This window comes from Saimiri boliviensis, chromosome 1, assembly GCF_048565385.1.
Source record: "Saimiri boliviensis isolate mSaiBol1 chromosome 1, mSaiBol1.pri, whole genome shotgun sequence".
NCBI classification, from domain to species: domain Eukaryota; kingdom Metazoa; phylum Chordata; class Mammalia; order Primates; family Cebidae; genus Saimiri; species Saimiri boliviensis.
Genome location: NC_133449.1, coordinates 29,308,286 through 29,332,310, shown reverse-complemented (window position 1 = coordinate 29,332,310; position 24,025 = coordinate 29,308,286). Strand labels below are relative to the sequence as shown.

Below are 24,025 nucleotides of genomic sequence, written 5' to 3'. Positions count from 1 at the left end.
ATACCTCCTTAGCCTAGTCTTCACTATCCATATTTCCATCAACATTTTGGTCAAAACCATATAAGTAGTCTCTAAGAAGTTCCAAGCTTTCCCTCATCTTCCTGTCTTCTTCTGAGCACCTCCCCCCGCCGCCCCTCCCCACCCCACAAATTCTAACCTCCGCTCATTACCCAGTTTCAAAGTTACTTCTATATTTTCAGTTTTTTTTTTATAGCAAAACTCCACTCCTCGGTGCCAATTTTCTGTATTTGTTCATTCTTGTATCACTGTAAAGGAATAACTGAGACTGAGTGACTTATCAAGAAGAGAGGCTTAGTTGGCTCATGGTTCTGCAGGCTGTACTGGAAGCATGACAATGGCATCTGTTTCTAGTGAGAGCCTCAGGAAGCTTACAATCATGGCAGAAGGCAACAAGGAGCCAGCATGCTTGGTGAGAGCAAGGGCAAGAGAGAAAGGAGGAGAGGTCCAGAGTCTTTTAAATAACCAGATCTCTCATAATTAACTGAGTGAGAACTCACTTACATGAAGGGGATGCAGCTAAACCATTCCTGAGGGATCTATCCCCATGATCCAATAACCTCCCACCAGGCCCCATCTCCAACACTGGGAATCACATTTTAACATGAGACTCGGAGGAACAAACACATCCAAACCACATCACCATGTTACCACCACATTACTTTGATTTTTAGGATCACTGAGTATCTACCATATGGCAGGCATTGTGTTGCATACCAGACACTTAGAGGTGGTAGCAGCCTTATCGCAGAAACATCTGAGAAACAAATGATGCTAGCACAGGAGCCCTTCCTAGAGATGTATCTGTGTAAATTGGGAGAGAGGAAGGCAGGGCAGGTAACCACAGCTTACTTCCTGACGTCTTGGCAGGAAAGTTCATGGAGTATTTGGCCAATTGATTAAAATTGTTGGTATATAACCCTCAGAGAGGTGAATTACGAGAAGAAGAGTTTAGGACTTGGGGGCTTGGAGAGTTGACTCAATTTCTTTAGATTAATACTATTCTAGGCAGGCAGATAGAATTACTGACAGTTTGGGGCTGTAAGAATCCTTAGAGAGGCTCTATCCAGCCCTTTCATTTTACAAAGGAAGCTTGGCAGTAGCAGAGCTACTCTAATTCAGTCCTTCTGATTCCAGGTTTAGTCCTAGATCAAAGGAATTCCAGATTAAGACACTCATCAACACAGGGAACTGCTGTCTATTACGTACCTACCTTAAGCAGGTATAGTACCGCCCACATGATTCTTGTTATTTAATTTAATCTTCACAACAGCCATGTGAGGTAGGCTCTGCCTATATTAAATTTGAGCAAACTATCTAAAGTGCTTGAATAATTTGTCGAAGGTCAATAACTGAACAGATATAAAAGAGTTTGACCGCTAATTTAGTGACCCTTGGGTTTTGGCCCATAATTTGAGCCCTGCTGGTTGGGATGAGAGCAGCACATTCCTATACTGGTGACCAGAGGTAAAAATAATAACCATTTCATATTTAATCATTAAACGTGTCAACACAATGCATAATAAAAGAAACATGGTCGTGGTGCTGTATGAACAGAGCTCTTTGATCTGCCTCTCCACTCTCCCATGACCACACTGGGTGAAGGTCTGTGTGCTGCTAGACCATCCTTCTTAATTAGAAAGGACCCCAGGAGGCTTCGCCTAGCACCAAGCTATCCAGAGCCAAATAAATAGGGAACAGAAAAGAGAGAGAGGAGAGATAAATTCTTACTGACTTTAAAAGATTTATACTGACAATATCCCAAGGAGTTTATGAAATGTATTTTTCCCTTTTTTTGGTAGAGGAAAGCTGCTGATGAAGAGATAGCTCTCAACTATAGAGTTTCATGGAGAGTAAAAAATACTTTAAGCTCAGTCACTTATTGATAGTCTGGTTGCAGAAAATAAGATTCATATAAATATCATCTCACATATTAGAACTGGAAAAATAATTTATCTTTCAGTCAGCTTTGAAAGATTCCATTATTGAGGTACCAAATTATGGGGAAAAAATTTACATGCATGACCATACCCAAGGGTGGAGAGGAGCAGCAACAGAAGAAGAACCCCCTAATCCCAGTACCCCAACACATACCTGCAGCTGGATTTTTGAGCTTCTTGTACATGTCCACATGCATGCAACTGTAATCTTTCTGAGAAGAAGGGGGATACCTTTTTCACTTTGCCCCCGTTCTTCCCTTCAGTAGCTCAAAAAATTGCTTTCTATTCAACGTTCTGCCAACTTGAGAACATCAGAGAATGATCTCAGGCCAGGGCACAGTTGCTGTTCCCTTATGTGTAAATTATTATCGGACATGGGACTGGCTTCATCCTAACCTCAGACCACACCCCCAAAGAATCTGGAGTAAGACTTTGTCCCCAGAGATACTTCCAGGGTCCTCACGTGCTCTGTACACTACCCTAGTATTGGAAACCCCAGTCATCCACCCTCAACACATTGCCTTTGCTCACAACAGTAACATAGTAAACACTTCAAATTTGCATTTAGTCACATTCTTGCCCTTGTGTGGACTTGCGGTGCAAGATGAGATTCGGTCCATCTTAATTCCCCCTTTCCCCTACCATACCAGATCAGTTCTCCTGCAGCACCACTCTGATGATGCCATTCTCCTGCTCAAAGTATCTGGCTCTCTATTATCCACAAAATAAAGCTAGAAATCTTCAGCCAGGAAGCAATGCTCTCTATGGTCTGGTTCTACCACCTGCCACCCTGGCCTTTCTTGTTTCCCAGTCTTCTGTCCCGCATCCTGCTCTGCAGCCAAACATAATCTACCTTGATGTCTTTACTCCTCTTCCCTTCAACTTCTGCATAGTCCATTCTGCCAGTATCTTTGTTGTTCTCTCCCTGTAAGACCTGGCTCCAAGATCTTCTTCTTTACGGATCTTCCCACCTGGACCTCCTGTCTCCTCCTTCCTGAAGGCTCCCAAAGTATTTTGCCTGGATGTGTGTCTGACTTTATGACCTCTATTTGTGCTGATAGTTCTTGCAGACATCTCTTCACTCCTGCCAGACCTGGGGTTCCCTGAAGGCCACAACTGTGCCTGGTTCACGTCTGTGTCCTCAGGGCAAAGCCAGTGCTTGAATGTTGCTCAAAATAGGCATCCAATAAATGGAATCTGAGAGCAGAATGGGGCAAGGAAGGGACTGAATAAATGGATTTGGTCTGGTGCCAATGTGCCTCTCATTCCCCTTCCTACCCCTCTGACTTCCAAAGCTATACATCCTGGCCACAGGGTACTTTGGCCATGTTTTAGGCTGAAGTATACAGCAGGCCAGTGAGAAAGATACAAGGCGAAGAGGGCTGTTTAGGAGTCCAGAAACCTGGAGTCTGCTCTTAACCTTCAAACTAAGACTTTGGACCAGTCATTTCCCTATCTGAATCTCTAGTCTGCTTCTCTAGGAAATCAAGGGGACTGAATTAGATGATCGCCCCAATTCCTTGTCTTTGGTTCTAATCCCTTTTTTTTTCCTTCCGTGCCCATGACAAAAATGTCTCCTCCACCACAAAATACTGTAATAATGTAGGTGATTTACTGACGGCTCTAGTACTTTCATAGAGCACTTTTCTCATGCCCATACGCCATGCTGAAACTTCCCAACCAGTACAGTGGGTTCATGTTCTTGATCCAGCTCAGACACAGGATTGTGCTTCCTTCAACCTGATTTTAACCAGAAGTCGCTTTTGCCTACTTTAAGAATGTTGCAAATCTCCAATTCCTGGAACAATACCTTCTTTTTGAATAATGCTTTGCCTTGGTAGGAATCCCCCTCTTTTATCTGCACCATTGTTTATTGCAGGCTGCTAGTTTATTTGCCTATTTGGGAAATTGGGTTATCTGCAGAAGGAGACCTTGCCAGGCGTAGTTTAAGAAGACTGAGTACTCATGAGCTGCTTCCCACTGTGGAAGTCAGGGATCTTGTTGATATCGATTTCCACTGCAAAAGGAGCAGCATCTAATGGTCCAAAACTTCAATGCAGAAGTGCAGCAAGTAAAATTAGTATCAGAGGGATGCCTGGAACAATATAATGGCACTGTGGTTTTATACTGACAGTCATCCCCATGAATGTAGGTTTCTTGCAGGTCACTTGGCCTGTGCTACTGGAATCAGGATTGCCTCGCCCCAGAGGGAAACTCTGCCACGGGCGTGACGCCAGGGGGGATTCGTAGGGCTTTTTCTGTGGAGACCAGCTGTAAGTTCACATGACTCATAGACTCAAGAGCAGAAATGAACCTTAAGAGATTATTGAGTTCAGCCAGCCCTCTCACCCCATTTTACACAGGAGGAAACCGAAACCTAGGAAAGTGAATGCTTTTCCCAAGATCATTCAACTAGTAAGGGAAGGAACAGGCGTCTTCCGACATAGATGTTTTTCGTCCTGTTTTACAGATGAAACACTTAAGGCTCTAGGATGCAGAGGTAGGAAGTAGGGGAGCTAAGGTCAGAACCTTGTTCTGCCTGATTATAGGGCCCATGTCCCCAACCACTGTCCCTCTGCATCAGGCTATACTATTTACAAAGAAAATCTAAGCGAGGAGGAAGAAGGCTGGGCGCATGCAGAGAAGGAGATAATGGCCTCCAGCGTCTCTGACTTTGATGCTATTTGTCTCTGAGTCCTGCCACAGAGCTACCACTGGTCTTACCTGAACACATCTTCAGATTCATTTTCCCTGTCTCTTTCCAGGCTCCTTCCTCCTCCTCAACACCTCTGCTGACTCCAAGCACACCATCCTGAGTCCATGGATGAGGAGCAGCAGCGAGCACTGCACGCTGGCCGTGTCGGTGCACAGACACCTGCAGCCCTCTGGAAGGTACGTCGCCCAGCTGCTTCCCCACAACGAGGCTGCAAGAGAGATCCTCCTGATGCCCACCCCAGGGAAGCACGGGTGAGTACTTCTCAATCTCCAAAACTGATTTTATACCAGGTGATTTGGCTTTTGGCTACGAATTTCTAGAGTCTGTGATATCTGGTTACAAATTCACAATTGTCCTTTAATTGGTAGGTCCAGTTTGAGCAATTACTACTAATATCTCTTGGGTAGTATCTTGGGTACTGATTTGTGGGTCCCTCTGACTGCCCTGGCTAGTAGCCCTTCCAGAGGCCAGATGGCCAGCTGCCAGAGTGGGCATTTCATGAGTGGGTGTTAAAGATGTTCATTTTTCAAAGTTCAGATGAAGCCAAGAAGGAAACAGGCAAAGAAATGTTGAAAGGCCAAAATGAAAGTAATTTAATATGGTGGAAACCGGGTTTTACCAGCAGAAGTTGGGCAGGAAGAGAAAGGACAAAGTATTTTGGCCATCCAAGCAAGTTCTATGGGAGTTTGGTAACCCAGAGCAGGGTCAGTCATGGATACTACACCAGTGTCAATTCAGTAGAGATTGAAACAGGGCTTTGTGTTACAACCACCAAGGCGTAGGGCAGTGGAATCCTCTAAGCTTTCTGGAGATACTTGCTTACTCAGTGATCCATCAGGCCTCTGCAGGTAGTGACATTGGAAAGCAAACTTGAACCAGGCCACCTGTGTGCCTGGCTTCTGTTTTCCCATTCTATAAGTATAAATACCATCCCATGACCTCAGCATAGTGAGACCCCAGATCTGATTACATTAGCAACAAGGATCCTCGTTTGTGACTTGTTTGCAGGAGAAAAATCCTAAATGTCTACCTATGCTGGGACTTGGCTTCCTTCTAAGAGAATACCTTTTCAGAGGGGTCCCACCGCAATGATGACTCTTACCCACCCTCCATCCCCATGGAGTGTGGGGGAGAGATCCTGCCTGTTGCTTTTCCAGTAAAGCTGAATGGCATCCATGGTAATTTCTTGAAAGTCTCCTCCCCACTCCCCACCATTGGCCCACCTGTATTTAGTTGCAGTTAGAAGAACTACAAACTGCTGTCTCATCAGGAATGAAATCCTGGCATCAAAGAGAATGCTTTCCCCATTCCTAAACGCATATCCATCTTCTTGCCTCTGAAATGCCTCTCTGGGCTGGCTGAGAATATCTCTATTCACCAGGTATCAGTGTGGCATGGCAGGTGTCTGGGCTGCTCCCTGTTTGGAGCCAGCTGTCCTCCGGCACCGAGTCTCCTTCCAGCACGGCTTTGCTTTCCAATAAGGAGCCCAGATGGGATGGCCTCTCAGCTGAGAGCAGGGCTGTGTGCCATCCTATAGGTGTCTGCTCAGCTCATATTCTGAGAGCTGCATAGTCTGACTTACTGCTCTCAGCATTCCTTCCTTCCCCACCCGGCCTGGCAGAGACCAGGGAGTGTGCTGGAGGCCACTAAGCCTTCAGGCAGTCAGTCCCTTGTGGTGCTGGTGGTGGTTGGGGGACTTCACTGATGTCACTGGACGACATGGAGTTGGAGATCACCCTGAAGGGTAGTCTGAAAATACCCGTGAGTGTGCCAGAGGGGTTTTAGCATGTCTTGTGTGGCTTGGCCTGTTTCTCTATGTGGCATAGTCAGGAAAATAACTCCTCAGGTATGACTGGCCATAGGGTCTTGCAAATAGTTTTTCCCTCTTTACCTTCCTATGTTCATAACTACCAAGTGAATTCTCATTTAAAGGAGGAGAAAACCGAGGCAGAGAGAGGAAACAGGAAGTGATGTGGTCCAAACTCTGGACTCTTTCCAGGAAACCTAAAGCCTTTCAGGGAGAAAGGGTGAAGTTGGAAAAGAGAAAGGGAAATACGAAAGAATCTTATGAGAGAGAGAGAGAAAAAGAGAGAGAGAGAGAGAGAGAGAGATGATTTTGATTATTTGATGTTTCAAGACAAATGAGCCCTGGGGCATGTGATGGCAGTGCCTTCAGGGGCAGCCTTCCCTCCATGTGATGCCATGGCCACCTGCCTCAAGGTCTACTTGGCCACCTAACTTACCATCTTCCCAAGGCAATGGCTCCATCACCAGAGGAGCTGCTCTGTCCTCTGGAAGGTGTGAGTTAAGCAGGAGAGAGGAATTGATCTGAGGCAAATTTAGTGACTTGACGGCTTTGTCTGGGGCCATCTACATCTGTAGGGGCTTCATCTTAGACCCCAGTTTCAGCGTCTCAGGTACAGTGATGTTTTCCCCCAGCCGTGGCAGGGCCATAGAAGAGTTTAGTGATGAGCAGGAGTGATTCCAGATTTAAATTAAAGATGCCAGGGCCAGCCTCTTCACCTTCCATGAGATCAATATGGTGAGGGTGGAAGGTGGCAGCAGAAAGGACAATCACTAGACTGTCCACTGCAGCGCAGAGCTGCTCTTGTGGGTGCCCTGGCCAGCTGCTAGGAACAGGGCGCCTGCCCAGCAAATCAAAACTTGCCCAGCTTTGCACTGTTCAGAGTTTGGGATCACAAAGGATGGAGATGTGCTTGCTCACTGATTATGGGGTTACTGCTGGTCTCAAGAATCTCTGGATTTGTACTACTCAGCAGTTTGCCTTGCTGAAAGCTCACTCAGTTTAATGCTGAAGATGACCTCATTAGCGTAGCACTCAGAGCAGCGAGGGGGACACAGTGATATCCTGGTGACGTCAACTGTGATGATTATGAATGGAGCTGGCTTCCTCTCATAACAGGAGATGGTGGTTTGGGGACCACTCTCTGGAAAACAACATTCCGTGTTTGTAGTAATGAGGGAGGAAGTTGTAATAATAAAGTTGGCTGGGGAGAGCCTGACTCAGAGGAGTGGGCTGGGGAATGACAAGTCAGACGCCATCAAGTTCCCTGGAAACCACTGAGTCGTGAGCAGGCGGTACCTGCTGTCGTGCACGGGCGGGTCGGGAGCAGCAGCCCGGTTGGAAGCACCCCGGGGCAGGAGGCAGGGGAAAGGCAGTTGGAGAAGTACAGCAGCTGCTCCCTTCCTAGTTGCCTGGAAAGCAGCAGAGCATACGGGGTCTATTGAATCACAGAGCGTGAGTGGCCACGTCGGCCAAGGCTGCCTGACTTTGGCAGGAATCTTGCAGGGGACAGACAGATGAGTGCCCGGCCTGCTCATCTGCCCAGGCAGAATGACCAGAGAAGCAAGGAAGCAGAGAAACGGGCTGCCAAACAGCCCAGGCCTGCTGGTCACAGAGTCACATAGGCATGGGACATCTTAGCTAGAAATTAGTGACCATAAATTCCCCATGAAATGAATGAACATGGTAAAATGGTGAGCTCTGAAACGGCATATGGAAAATGGCCCACGTGGTGCCTGGCTGTAGTTGCCACTAATAAACACTAGGTCCTTTTTGGTTCTTACATTCATTTCACCATCGTGGATTGAGTGCCTCTTGTGTAGTACGTGCCAAAGATGACACAGCCGAAGACGACAAGGTCACAGCTTACAAGGAACATCCAGTCCGGTAAGGAAGACACAAGCAGAATAGCAACAGCACATGCTTGTGTGGATGTTTTCAAACTGAAGCTTGTATTATTAAGAGGCTGAGCTAAGATCGCTAGTGACAGATCCTGCAGAAGCAGCCAGCTAGGGAGCCACCCGCTGCACCACACTGCCATTCTGATGTGTCTTAGAAAGATGGATCCAGCAGCAACTGTCTGTGTAAAATGGGTGCTCTCCTGGATGCAGGAACGCAAGCTGGAGGGTGGGCGGCATGTTGGGCTATAGGAGACACTCACCAGGGCTCCTGCCCAGAAGGCCACCTCGAGTCTTGTTTCCTCTCCAAGCACATGGCTTTCTCCCACAGCTGTGGGTATCTGGGGAGTTTATTATGTGTGACCAGAACTACACAGTGTGTGGAGGGAAGAATTGGGCCCTGAGGAAATAGAAGTTGCCAATCATTTGAATTGCTAATACTTGAAAAGGCATTTTAAACCTAAAGTCATGGGGGAAAGTCAGGCTTGAGCCAAGATAAGCTATTGGGGCATTTTAAAGCCCGAATAAGTGCAGAGAGTGGTGGTAAACTGAAATTCTCTTCAGCACAAAGCCTTACCTTTCTGCAGGACCTCAACCTCTGTCTAGACCCAGAAGATACTTGAGTTTAATCTCCTCCCCTTTCCATGTTGGTTTCCTGATGGGGAATATGAAGCCCAGAGGTGTGATGTAATGATGGGATAGGATGGGATGGGATGAAGGTCAAACTGCAGGCTCAGACCAGGCACAAAGGCTCACGCCTGTAATCTCAGCACTTTGGGAGGCCAAGGTGAGAGGGTCAGTTGTGGCCAGGAGTTCAAGATCAGCCAGGGCAGCAACATGGCAAGACCCCCCTCTGCCCCGCCACCTCTATAATGTGTATGTGTGTATGTATGTATATATATATATACTTTTAGTTAGCCAGGCATCATGGTATGTGCCTGTAATCCCAGCTACTTGGGAGGCTGAGGAGGAGGCTTGCTTGAGCCCAAGAGCTTGAGGCTGCAGTAAACTATGATCATGCCACTGCACTCCAGCCTGGGTAACAGAGCAAGACTCTGTCTCAAAACAAAACAAAAAACAAAAAACTGCAGGCTCACGGCAAAGCCAGGACTCATCTCCACAGTGGCACCCTGGAGGGGTCTGTTTCCTAGCTGCCCAGCTGCCCGGCTGCATCAGGAAACCCTGAAACTCGCTGCCCGTGGATGAAAATCTGCAGCTGCCCTCCCCAAGTGAAGAAAAATTCGTGTTCATGCTGGGTACCCACACAGCTGCCGCTCTTACTTAAGGCAGTCAGTTCTGACCAAAGACCTCAGATTTAAAACCAGTAACAATCCTAATGGGAAATATGCCAAGGTAATTTAACTCAAAAGAGATATTGATTTGTGGCCATCGGGAGGTGCAGTTTCAGTCCTGATTCTGCCACTAATTTGCAGCATGGTTATGAACAACCACAGCATTGCCCAGGCTCAGCTTCTTACCTTCGAAAGTGGAGAGTCTGGCTGCCCTCTGCTCCCCTCATTTGTCCCAGCAGTGCCAGTGACCCATCTCCAGATGCCATCCAGAACTAGGGCAACAGGAAGTAATTCTCCCTACCCCAAAGTCCTGCTCGCTGGGCAAAGAGGAACCTCCCTACTGACCCACTGATACCTTCACCACTAACACACAGAACCTGAATGTTCCTGTCAGTAGGCAGGCTGAGTGAGAGGTGGTGTCAGGGTAAGGCACCTGTGGACAGATGCCACCAGGCATTTGCTTCTGAAAAGGGACCTGATTGCTTTTCCCAGGCTGCTCTGGGTTGAACTTCAGTCAGCCCAGGGCAATGTGGCAAGTCTTGCCAGCTGGGAAAATCAGAGCCTGTGGCATTCAGCCTCCATAGTCAAAAGTTCTCCTCGAATCTTGCCTGCATGATAAACAAGATCAGGAATAAAAAAGGTGATCATTTATTGAAATTGATGCCCTCAAGTGGCAATGTCACAGTGATTTAATTTCAGGCCCTGCTTTTTCTCACTTTCAAAGTCACTCATAGAGTCAGCGTCTCTCTTTTCCCCCATGGTATGAATAACACACTAATAAATATACAATAAGGTCTTTAATGTCTAGGTGATTTACACTAAAAAGAGAGAGCCATTCAAAGACTCTAAAGATAATTTTTAAAAGCTTTAAAACTCACATTCAGCCTTGTCAGGGGCATATTTCCCAGATACCTCATTACAGGAGCAATTGTATAGCTCAGAGTTCTCTGAGCACACAGTGGTCAGGAGACTTGAGGTCTAAGTGTTCTTGGAGGAAATTCTTCACACACAATATGAACTTGGACAAGTCTCAGAATCTCTGTAAGCCTCATCTTTGTAAAATGGTAGTATCCATGCCACTCGTGGGGTTGTTGTGGGTTTAAATTAGATTAACATGCAGAGCAGGTGCTAATAGTGCCTACCCTCTGCCTCCCAGGCTGTCTGTCGAAGGGACACCCATCTCTCAGGCTGCTCAGGGTCATGGCAGAGTGGGCGGGAGGAGAGCCAGGGTTACAGATTTCATACCCCTTCTTCTCAGAGTAACCATTTGTGTTCTCCAAGATGGAACCCAAAGTACCAGTCTCACTGACTAAACCTGTATTTGCCGTATTTCTCCCTACTTTGAGTAGTAATGTTGATGTAACTACTAAAAAAATGCCTATCCTCTTTAGAGGAACTGGACTTTGAGCCATTAATGTGGTAGGTCTCAAGCTTTAGTAATACAAATTAGAACCACACATTTTACAAAATTCATATAATCGAGTCTCATCTTGAGCCATTCTGATTTTACTCGTCTTGGAATGGGCCACGAGCATATGTATTTTTAGAAAGCTCTGCAAGGATTCTGGTGTGCACCAAAAGTTAAAAATCATAGCTCTAACATCTCAGCTTGAATTGATTGATCACATAAGTGGATAGCTTTATATAACTGTTTACTAAACACTAAGAAGAAAAGTAATAAAGAAAGCTTAAAGACTTGTGTTTAAGGTGGACAGCCATTGTTCTCCCACTCATGGGTGGACAGGCTAGTGACAAGGTTTCCACCCCTGGCATAATCCTGCCTGTGCAGCCCCTGACCTGGGATAGCTGGGGGATATCCAAGGTCATGAATGTCGCTAGGCTCCACAGGTGGATACACTCTTGACACATCTGTTATTCTCTCTCTGGAAGGACTATGGTTTCCAAGGCCACAAGGGAATGAGAAGAATACAGATAAACTAGAGAAACCAAACCTTTTAAAGCCAGAAGGAAGCTGCATCCCATTCTTCCATTAATCTATCCATCCATCCACAATCCATCTATCCACCATCCATCCAGCCAGCCTGTCCTCCTATCCACCCATCCATCCATCCATCCATCCATCCATCCATCCATCATCCATCCATCCATCCATCTGTGCTCTTTGTACTTCACTTATTGACCCTCATCTAGGTCCCAGGTTAACAACAGAGCCACAGCCCTCCTTTTTGTTCTCAAGAAGCAGATACTATATTGTTAATATTCATGGTAAATATCTGTACAGTGCATGTTCAGTTTACCAAGTGATTCAACATCCATCAACTCATTTCACCTTTACTATGATCTGTACCATACACATTATTCACTTCCTTTATAGATGGGTAAACTGAATCTCAGAGAGTTTCCATAATTTGCCTATAGTCATGGGTAACGCAGGGGAACACAGCTTTTCTGGGTCCATTTCTTTTCTCATGTTGTTTTCCGAAGAGATCCTTGAACCCTGGCATCATGCCTGGCTCTGAGGAGACTAAGAGCTGTTCTTATCCAACTATGGTGTGTGTGGCCACACGTGCGCGCGTGTGCGTGCACACACACACACACACACACACAGCTCAAGAGTACTCTTGTGACATTTGGTCATCTAATTCTGGGCCACAAGCCTTGAAGATGGAGACTCTGGGTTGCACACCTTTTGATGCTAGCAGTGTCTGGCACAGTTCCCAGCACATTGTAGGGGTTCTATGTTAGGTGGATGGATACCATAGCAATTCAAGCCAGTTCTAAAACCTAAGCTCTGGGTCTAAAATTTAAAGCCCCGCTCAAGATCACAGAAGAGCTCTGGAAAGATGAAAAGTATTTTCTCCCTGCCCTCCACCCACACCCAGGGATAAATGTGTAACCCTCCCCGGGGCTCAAGGAGTAGCTGTCAAAATGCACCTCAACTGTGAAGGTTGCCATGAAGTACAAAGGACAATTCCTTTCCTGGCAGGTACAACTTTTACTCACGATTGCTTTCATTGATGGGTATCAAAAAAAAAAAATGAAAAGACCATCAGCTTCTGCCAGTTCTGACCTTCGAGATTTGACAGCTGAAGGCTTGTCGTGAGGCTCTTTTGAGCCGCTGCTTTTGCTTTCTCACTCTGCCCTGGATATTTGATGGATTCAACACCAGGACAATGAGAGAACTGTGAATACCTATAACCTCCTGGCTTATCACAATGGCATCTTGGCCAATCCCATAATGATAAATATATATTGTATGCAAAGAGAAGTCAAAATGCATAGAAACAGACCCTTCTCATCTCAGAGGTGTTAACTGAGCCTTACCATTTCCCGATGGGGAGGGAGATGGTAAAAATAGGTGCAGGAATTTTAGCAACTGAACCCCGGTGTCAAGAAATTCACCCAGTTCACGTGTGCATTCTGTCAACAAACGTCTATGAGTCATGCTCTGTCCTAGGCACTGGATGGGCTCTGGAAGTTCATTCAGCCTTCAACAGGCTCCCAACGAAGTTTAGGATTGGATGACAAGACACAGTTATGATGCCATCAGGAAAGGGGTGTAATGGGTGCTATGCATTGGGTGCTATGGGAATGCTGGTGACTGTCAGGCAAGGTAGCCCTGAGAAGAGCACTTGAGCTGGCTCTGCAGCAGGGGAGGGGTGTCAGGTGGATGATGAGAAATCATCCCACACAGAAAGTGGACGTGTGCAGAGGACAACCTAAGGACACAGATGATGAGCTGTGGCCATGATGCTCTTGGTTTCTCCCTCCTCCTCCCACCTAGGTTCCTTATCCTGGCTCTCAGAGTGCTCACTTTCATGTGTTTGTGGCCACTGGTTTATGTGGCAAGAAAACCCATCCCTCTCCACAAAAGCAGTCCTCAAACAGCAAAGCCTCATCCCTGGGCCCCACAATCACCGCTACCTCTTCTTGTAGCAAATGTCCTGCTACCAACGCTCAAAAGACCTCCCTCTGAGTTCAGGCACTTCCCTTGTTTCCACTTTTTCCCTTGTAGTATCTTCTTCCCCTGTGAAAACTCCAAGTACCTCTATTGACAGTCTGTGCGTGCAACTGTTTTTCACCCCAGCACAAGTGGGTTTTATTGTAAGAGCCAGGACTCCAGGATTGGCCTATTGCCCCTTCACTCCCCAGTTTGCGAGAAGAGCAGTCATGGACGGGGATGGAGGTTCTTCATGGACTGCCCTTAACCCCTATTCCACTACAGAAACCCTTACACTTACAGTGTCCCCTCCTCTGAAAAGCCCTTTTAGGGTTTCTCAAATAGCATTGACCATGCAGCTTGTGACCATCCAGTGACCAACTTGTCTCTCCCCACAGTTGACAGTAACCTAGTGTGCACTCCCTGTTGGCTCCTAAGTGCCAACACGTGAGAGACAGGGAGAGATGAGGCTGCTGGGGAAGGGACAGGACCCAGTATCCCAGGCAGGAATTCACCTTCCTTCCTTCATTCCCCATAATTTGTGTGATAATAAGGGAGAGAAAGAGGAAGAGTCACTTGATGCTTACTCTCTGGTGTCAGGCATTGTTCTAAGCCCTTTGCATGTGTCAGCTCATCTAATATTATGCGTACCACCACTTGGTGAGGGAGGCAGTAGCGCTGCCTCTTTTACAGTGGGAAAGTTGAGTCTCAGTGAGGCTAAGTAACCTGCCTAGAGCTGCACACTTGTAAGGAGTAGACTGGATCTGAGCCCAGCTAATTCAGCTCCACCATCCCTGCTCCCAATCACCACTCTGTAGGTGGCAGCTACCTTATTACCAGCTGATAATTAGAGATCTATTCTAATGTGTTCATCATTATTAATCATTATTTATTCTTTATAAATACTCAGCTGCATTTTTTATAGTGTGTATGCAATCCTTCCTGTCCACAAAGGGCAAAGTTATAAGGCTTCGATGCCCAGAAGCCTGTTTTAGAGAGCAGGCAGTCCTGAGACTTACATCCAGCCCTGCTGAAGATCGTGGAGCGTCTATCCAGAAAGCCTGGCCTCAACTCACCTGTCTCCTGAAGCTCCATTCTAACCCAGTTGCCTTCACCTTCAGAAACCAAGTCTGTGGTGAGGAGATGGAATTGGGTGATGTGATTGCCAGATCTTTTAAGTCGTAAAGAAACTGTCTAGTCAACTGGAGCTGATGGCCAAGGAGTGAGGAAACATCGTGACCTGCCTAGCAGCCCATTTCCCCTCTGCATTCATAGCCAGCCTCAAAGCAAACCTCCTTCTTTCTCTTTACTTGGCCTACTTCTAAGTTTGCATTTTCCTCTTTGTTTATTTAGAGAACCACATACATATGCCTAGCTAAACTCCTGGCTTTTACAGAAATGTGTTCTCTTATGGTTCAGAGCCTTAGTTAAGAGCCATAGCAGCCTTGGGATTTTGAATTCAAAGGGCTTCACAAAGTCTACATACAGATTTGGTGCAATTTCTATTCCTGGAAGAATCTTACATCAGTAAGGTCAGTGAATGAGTGTTCCCACTGCTTTCCAATGACTGGTCGTGTTCCCCCTGCCAGTGGGGAAGTCTTGCAGTGGTAAGAAATGGGAGGGTCCCTAAGGGAGGCCACTGAGAGCAGGCTGAGCCCAGGGCATGAAGTCTACTATTGCCAGTGGCTGAAGATGTTTCTTCAGATCAGTCACCCGAGGGCACCAGGGTACCTGAGGATCTGGGACCTTGTTCCATCCTGCAGGGCAACTTAGCTTAAATGATGCACATATAATAGGAGTCTAAGGAAAGAGCTATGGGCTGTGCTGCTTTTTTCTTAGCCCCACTATGTAATCCAGGCTTTCAATCCACCCATAGGAATGTGAAGGAGAAGCCACGGTCAAATTGGTATTTGCTATTCATTCTGTGGAACGTTCCTGCAGTCATAGAATGATCACCTCAGTGACTCTTCCTGGGCATTAGGAAGCCCCAAATTGGAGCAAATGAAGACCTGGATGAGAGAACTGACAAGTGAATATCACGGTCTGTTAATCTTCAGCCTCAGATCCTTCAGGGGTACCCTGTGAAACCCAGCACCAAGTCTGAGCTGTTTATTAGCACGACACTCAAAGACACTGATCAAGCCTCACCCTTCTTGAGCCTGGCTCACCCATTTCTCTGGACCCATGATTTATTCATATCAAACTACTCACAGTTGCACCCCAGTGAAGCAAGCCAGTTCTAGCCCTCTTGCCTTCTCTCACCTTCCCAATCATCAAAAACAATCCTTCTTCTCCTTCAAGAAGAAATCTCTTAGCTCCTTTTCCACAAAGCCTTTCTTGAGACCCCAGGCCCTCTGTGAGCGAGCTGACTGCACCGTCATTTACACCATCATCTGCTGCCTGTTCCACATCTCTGTTGGTGTTCTCACAGCACTGGACCATGTTTGTTCTTTTACATGTCTTCCTCACCGATCAGGTACCCCAAGAATAAGGATGGGCATTATTTATCACTGTATCTACAGTGCCTAGCACAGCACTTGACTCATAGTCTGTGTTAAATAAATGCTTATTAAATGAACAAATTAATTGGACCAGAAAATCTTTGAAAACTTGAGACATGGTTTTAAGAATGCATCCAGAATGCTCTTGACCAAAATTCCATCTCTGTTCTAGGTAACAACTCACTTTCTTCTGCCCAACCTCCAATAGAATGTCTGTCTTCAGCCTGGGTTACCTCCATTTGCAGCCCTAAGCATCCCATACCACCAAGCAAATGCTGGCCTATGTTAGTCTCGGAAATGAGATGGTTCCCATGCTCGGCGATTGCCCTGTCTGTGCGCCTTTTAGTTCCTACAATTTTCTGAGCATATTCCCTGTTCTTCCAATCAGGTCTTCTACTTAGTAATTTTCCCCCAGTTAGTTGACTAGTCTTTACATCACCACTTAACCACACTGACTTCTGTTGAGTCTTATCTTTTCAGACAATTCAGGATGAATTCCAATTGCATTCTGTCCAACTGTTCCCTAAAGATTCCATCCATGATTTTGTTTCTCTTTCTTAGGACTAAAATTTCTCTCTGACTGCATGAAATTCTAATAAGCATTCTATTGGATGTTCACCTGCAGACCTAAGAGTGACTTCCCTATCTGGTGTCTTCCAGCCACTCTCTCAGTGGCCTGGTCACCTGCCCTGGGAGCTTCCTCATGCCCATTGGCTCATCCTCTCAGTAGACCCAGATGACTTCCATTTCTAAAAAGCCTCATTTGTCTAACAACTTTCTTATTTAATCTCTGCCACATTATGTAACTTACAGATAAGTCTCTGGGGTTTGGGGAGCTGGTGGCAGCAGGTACATGGTGTGTGGGATGTGAGCCAGGAAATTTGGTTGTTGGCAAAGCCAGAGATCAGATGGAAAGAAAAACTCCTGCATTTTGTCATTTGTTCATGGTTCTTAGTCCTTGGCCTTCATCCATGACTGCCTTTCCAATTTCACATTCCTACATGACTGTTTATGGGTTAAAGGCATAATCTAGCTAGAAGAACTTGAAAAATATTTCAATCGTATAACCATGAAGCAGAAATGAACCTTAAAAGTAATTAAATTCAAATTCTTTATCCCGTACCCCAAACCAATGCAAGAGGCTCTTCCAAAGCTCATCTGGCCTTGACTTGCCTGTCTCCAGCAGCAGAATGCTCACCACCTTGCAAAACAGACCAACCCATTGTAGAGCAGCTTGAGCTCCCAGGTAGAACCTGCTGATGGCCCCTTGGCTTTATAACCTTGGAAAGGTATTGAATGTCTCTAAAAAGTTATTCAACGTCTTCAAACCTCTTGTGTTGCATACACAAAACAGCAATAGTAATACCTGCTAACCTTGTCGGATCTTTATGAAAATAATGCTTTTAACGATGATAGCCAATGTGTATTGAGTGTTTACCATGTTCTTCATACAAAAGCATGTGATTTCATTTACTACTATAATTTCCCTATGAAATAGTATGGGATACAAGGCACCTAGAATCATGAGTACCCAACATATGTTAGTTCCTTCTCCTATTTCATCCTGATCTGGTTGATCCTCTCTTTGTCCTCTAGAGTCACACAGAGCAAGTTTACTTTCTCCTAACAAGGCAGTCTGTCGTCTCTTTGAGGACAGTTTTTCTATCACTTCTTCACTTTTTTTCCCAGGCTAAGTAATTTTAGTCTCTTCTACAGCGCATTTGCCAGCCATATTGTTCAGATGCAATCTTACCAGCAAAGGAATCAGGGGGCTTGTTCTTCAATGATCTGGAGCCTCCACCCGCTGATGTAGCTTAAGCCTGGCTTCCCCTTTTGCTACCTTTATTCTACATTTGAACCCCAGCTGCCTAAGTTGACACCGTTAGGAACCATGAAAGCTGCGGCAGCGTTTCATTAAAACCATTTCTTAGACTATTTGATTTTATTTTTTTTCCAAATGGACAATCCTCAAGTTTTTCTTGCAGGCCAAGAAGCCCTTTCTTGTTCGCTATTGACATTCCCAAAAATGTCTGATTCGGAAAGAAATTGAATTCTGGCCCCAGCTTTCACATCATCTGGCTTTGTTTGTCATCCCTGTAGCCTGCCAGCTTTGCCCCTTTATTCCCCTAATTGCCAGAGACATTTTTATACTGAGTAAATTGCATCAGGCCCACTGCAAAATGAATCAATTTGGGAAGAGTATGAGCTGCACTGTTGTCTTAAGTGTGCATTAACATTTAGATGTGTTATTTAAAATGGGCCTGCAGTCAGTGCCAGAGAGACAGCCGCATGCCTATTCTGACTCATTCTCTGCTATTGGACTGCACAGCAGGGACCTGGGGAGCCCTGCAGCCCACCACCAACCCGGTTTTAGTCTCCATATCTCCAGGGAGGGCTTGAACTAGGTGAAAACTTTTAAGAGCTCAGATTTGGGAAGTAAATTTATAAACGGAGTTTGACTTGGTGATCTCAGGGTGAAATAAAGACAGGTGGAGGAGGAGATGAAGGGGAGGAGAGGTTCTCCTTCTCTGTCAATCATACACAGTGCGCACACATGACATCTAGGTTTAAATACAAATCATACAGCCAGAAGTCTTTGGAGGTAAAACAAAGCATACACAAAAACACAAAGGACACCGGTCAATGCTCCAGTTCAAAAATTAAACCATGTTCTGGAACTGGTGAAAAAGCAAGGCAGCAATCCTGATAATCATGTGGTGATTTGATGAGATAATTCTTTTATCATCAGGAGAGTCAGATAATATCTCCATTATTAGCAGGAGATTTAAAAATGGGAGAGAGTGGCAACACCAGGACAATAGCCTGATTAATGCTTTTTCAATCACCTGGGCTCATGGCCTAAACTGGTAATGGACTCCATCCATCAAAAAATTATTCTATCTGGCATCTTGGTTTCTGAAGAAATCTGGGCATCCTCATAGAGTATTGGTTAAATGATTTAATGTGGATGAAAGCTCTTAGCACAGTGCCTCAGTAAAAGCTGCTTGAATCTATTCAGTGTATTTTAATATATGTTCAGAGATATAATGACCCACTAGATACACAAGAGAAATAAAGTATCAGTTGTATAATGAAGATCTTGAAGCTCGGAGATTTATGATTATCAACAATGTGAGTGTGGCACCTTCCAGGGGAGATTAGCCTGAAGCCCCTGTTCCTGAGGGTCACTTCTCTCTGAGCTGCCCCTAAACCTCTCTGTATGTAACAGCCCTAGCCCCATGGAAACTCACTGGCTGTGTGTATTTCTATCCGTTTTTTTCCACTGCAGCCTCAACTTCATCAAAATATACACTGAACTTTCTTTGTGGGGGTCCCCAAAGTCCAAAACAGTGCCTGACACAGGAGAGATATTCAATAAATTTTGTTGACTGGGCAATATTCCCAAATTAAAACTCAAAACTAGCATCATGCTGATGTGTGAGTGAAAGTAGATGATGATAAGTCTATCTGATGTATTTTGTGCCAGGCAGGCCTGAAGCAGTAGCATCCCTGACCAGAGATAGAAAACGAGGCATACTCACTGCTGACCCACCTCATTGCTTTCAAATAACAGCAGCTACCACTTTCATAGCACTTACTATATGCTGGACTTTGTTCTAAATAGCTTTACCTATCTTTACCCATTTAATGTTCACAGTAGGACTTCAGGGTAACATATTATTATCCTCTTTTCACAAATGAAGAGACTGAACTTGCTCAGTCACACAGCTAGTAACAAACAGTTAGGATTTAATCCCATAGAGACCACTGCACTATATGATGCGACCCCTCCAGAAGAGAGGTAGAGAGGTGGCTCCCCACTTTTCCTCCCCCCAGCAGAGGACTTCACAGTGGCCCTGGCAGGTGACATGTCAGGTGCACAGGGACAAATACCAGTGAGAAGAGACTGTCTCCCCAACATGTACCACATGGAACAGCATCTCTACCACCTACCCAGTGGGTCCCCTTCATTCTGCTACCACTAGAACCCGGGAGGGAGGATCCTAGGCAAAGCCTGACCACATATGGTATCTGTGTGGGAAAACTGAGAGCCGAACCAGTGCAAGCTGAAGAGATGTTTCCTGCCCTTCTCTGTATCAGGACAGGTATGGGAACTAGGAAGCAGTGTCTGATCTGTACTTCCACCAAGCCCCAGCAGTGAACTTAGCAGAGGAGTTGTTTCATTCTATTCATAGGCAAAATTAGGTAACGAACACCAAGAGGAGGGACATGTACATAATGTATTCTTAGGTAAACTGAGGCAAGATGCGATTACTAAGTCTGCATGCATTCTGCTGCTGTGTAGGAGCTCACTCTGAGCACAGAATTAGGGTTAGGATTAGGGTTAGGGTTAGGGTTAGGGACAGGGTACTCCAGCACTGTCACTGTCAGAGCCCTCACCCAGGTCACTGGACCCAGAACTCTCCTTAGCCTGCTCAGCAAAACTTGAGCAGGCCTTTCACAGCTGTGGAAATCGGATTTCCAAAACCTCCAGAGAAAGAGTGAAAATAATTCCCTGTTTTCTAATTGGCTTATGAAAACATCTTCCTCTCATTGAACTTTCCCCGCTTGCCTGTGCCTTTTGACATCTGTACTTAATTGTTTCTAAACAGGAAGCTAATGTGATAAGAACTTAGTTACCTCTACATCTTTGTTGAAACTATTTTGCCATATGTTTCTAAAGCTGATTACAGGTTGATGTTGATGAGAGTAATGTAAGTCCCACCAGTTTTGCTGTAACTGATAGTCTGCTACATGACTGGGGAAAGAAAATTGTTTGTTAGTTCTCAATTCAAAAAGGAATCTACAAAGGTATTTCCCATAACCACCTGATCCCATTATGCCTCCCCTCACCCCTGCCCCTGCCATCTTGGTAAGGTCTTACCCCATGGATCACCCCTACCTTTCCATCCTATTCAGGATTGCCCTTCTCTTTGCCTTCATTCACTCATTCATCCATCCATTAATTAAATACTTATTTCAATAAGAATTCCTCTATTATGTGCAGGGAAATTAGCTAGATGGTGAAAATAGAGCAGGGACAAGGAGAAACAGTCACTATCTTCAGGAAGCTCACATGCTAGAGAGGGAAATGAATACTACAATTATGTGTATAATTATGTTATTGCCATAGTGATACATGACAGAGGGGTACAGGCTTCCAGGAGGTCTTACAAGCAGGACCTGACCCAGGCCAGGGGCTCGGGGGCGCCTTCCTCAAGGAGGTGGCATTTGAACTCAAGTGTGAAAGATAAGTAGGAGAGACAAGTAGCAAGACCCTTTCTGGGAGTGGGAACAGCATACAAAGGACCTGAAGGGAAAGAGGTAGGCCATTTTTGAGGGAATCAAGGAAAACATGCATCTGAGCCTGAAAGAAAATCGAAGACTGGTTGGAGAGAAGGCCAGGGGAAAGGACAGGCAGAGGACTGATCAGGAATACTCAGTCTATTTTAATGTATGTTCAGAGATATAATGATCCAGTAGGTATACAAGAGAAATAAAATATCAGTTTTATATTGAAGATCTTGAAACTCTGAGATTAAAATAAACTCTACATCAACTTTTCCTTGACTGTGAAGATAAACCCAAGGAAATTGAAGACAAAGATTATCTTCAAAGCCAAGGAAAGTTGATGTAGAGTTTGAGGATGGGACTGCAAGTCAATTGAAAGTAGGGTAGGGATTGGTACGGAAACCCCAGACCTTTGCAGAACCACAAGGAAAGGGAGGGTAGTCTTGAATAGAGAGAAGTAAATGGCTTGCAGATATGTACAAGAAACCATGGACAGGATTCATGATGGATTGGATACAGGGTGGAGAGAGAAGAAGATATTTTTAGCTTGACCAATTGGGTAGACAGAGCCATTCACCAAAACAGGCAAAAATGATGGAGGCACGGGTGTGGAAAGAGAAGTACAAACTTCAGTTTTAAGATGTTGAGTTTTTTTAAACTTATAAACAGCCAAGGGGAAATGCATGTGAACACAAGGGTCAGGAGTTTGGAGGAAAGATGTGGACTAGAGGGAAAAAAACAGGAGTTGTTGGCATGTTGGAGTGGCCTTCAAGCCCCGGGAGTAGATTAACCGGTCTAGAAAATTAACCAATAATAAACCAGAGACCTAAACAAAATCTAAAGCTATTATACATTTCTGGAATAAAACATAAGCGAAAATCATTGCAAACTTGGATAAGCAAAGCCTTCTTAGATAGCATACACAGAGCATAAACTGTAAAACAAAATATTGATCAATAGGAATTTATCAAAATATAAAACTTTTTCTCTTCAAAACGGCCCATTTGAAAAATCAAAATGCAAACCACAGTGTGGGAGAAAATATTAGCTACATATATATCTGAAAAGAACTTGTACCCACCCAATTAAGTGGGCAAAATATTTTAATAGACATTACACTAAAGAAGATATACAAATGGCCGTGAAACATATGAAAAGATGCTTGATGTCACTAGTCATTAGGAAAATTACAATTGCTAAAATTAGAAAGACTAACCATACCAAGTGTTGTCAAGGGTATAAAGGAACTAGAACTTTCATATACTACTGGTGAGAATGTAACATGGTAAAATCACTCTGGAAAACAATTGGAACATTTCTTTGAAAATTAGACATATGCCTACCAAATAACCCAGCCATTCTACTCCCTATCTGAATATTTACTCAAGAAAATGAAAACTTATGTCCTCACAAAACCTTATGCATTAAAATTAATATCAGCATTATTCATGATAGTCTAAAACTGGACCCAAATATGAATGAACAGGTGAATAAAGAAATTGTGGTTTATCTATACTATGTAACACTATCCAACAGTAAAAATAAATAAAATACTGATACATATGAAAACATGGATGAATCTCAAGGTTATTATGCAAAGAGGAAGAAGCTAGGCACAAAGACTACGTAGTTTGTGCTTCCATTTATATATAATTCCAGAAAATGCAAACTAATTTGCTAATCTCTAGTGACAGAGAGCAGGGCAGTGGTTACCCAGGAAGCAGGGCAGGATTGACTGCAAAGGGACAAGATAACTTTTTGGAAGGGAGAGAGAGGGTTGGAGAAGATGAAAATGTTCTATATTTGGAATGTGGTTGTAATTTCCTGGTGTAATAATTATTAAAACTCATCAACTTGTAGACTTTAAATGGACAGTATTTATTGCACCTAAGTTATACCTTAATAAAGCTGACATTTTGTAAAAATACTAGACAAAAGAGCTGAAAGTAAAATTAGTGAAAAGGAGAAGAGGAAGTAATATATGCTTGTACAGACAAGTGCACTGAGCATAAGTGGTAAAGGACTAGTGCGAGAGATGGTGGCAGAGAAGAGAGGCATAGGATCAGAGTCCACTTATTTGGTCTTCCCAATTCTTCAGTCTGCCTTGCACAGTGCAGACACAGCTAGACAGAATGAGTGGTATTCCTGGGCCCCTGATTCATGAATCACCTCCCTCATGAAGGCTTCTCAGAAAACATCAGTCCACTCTGTTCTCTTCCTCCCTCAACTCTGTAAAATTGTCTAGACTACAAAATGAAACTCTAACGTCCCACCTGATCAGATAATGCCTGGAAGTCTTTAAACCCTACTCTGTTTCCTCAGTCCGTAAACATCCAATGCTCTCTTTGTCTGTAAATTGTTTTGTATAGGTATTTCTTGTTGCCCAGAGGGATTGTTGTTTCACTATTAGTTATTGACTTTTTTTGCTGCAAACATATTACAACTTCTGTACACATTAAATACTTACAGCAGTCTACGAAGTAAATATTATCAACTTCCATTTTCAGCAAATAAAACTAAGGCTCAAGGAAATTAAGCAACTTCCCAAAGAAGAAGAACTGAGCCTATTCATAAGTATTGTAGAAAAAACCTTCTTCTATTTGGGGGCCACGTTTTACACTTAGTTGGCCCACCATTGCAAGAGGCACTTTGCTAAGCACATT

General features: G+C 44.6%; 1 protein-coding gene across 1 annotated transcript in view; it reads left to right on the top strand.

Annotated features, from left to right (window-relative positions):
- ALK (ALK receptor tyrosine kinase) overlaps nucleotides 1–24,025 on the top strand; it is a 769,803-nt gene that overhangs the window by 395,139 nt on the left and 350,639 nt on the right. Inside the window, exon 4 of the mRNA XM_003941519.3 lies at nucleotides 4,724–4,925. Within this exon, the coding sequence (XP_003941568.3) occupies nucleotides 4,724–4,925 (202 nt within the window). The remainder of the gene's footprint in view (nucleotides 1–4,723; nucleotides 4,926–24,025) is intronic.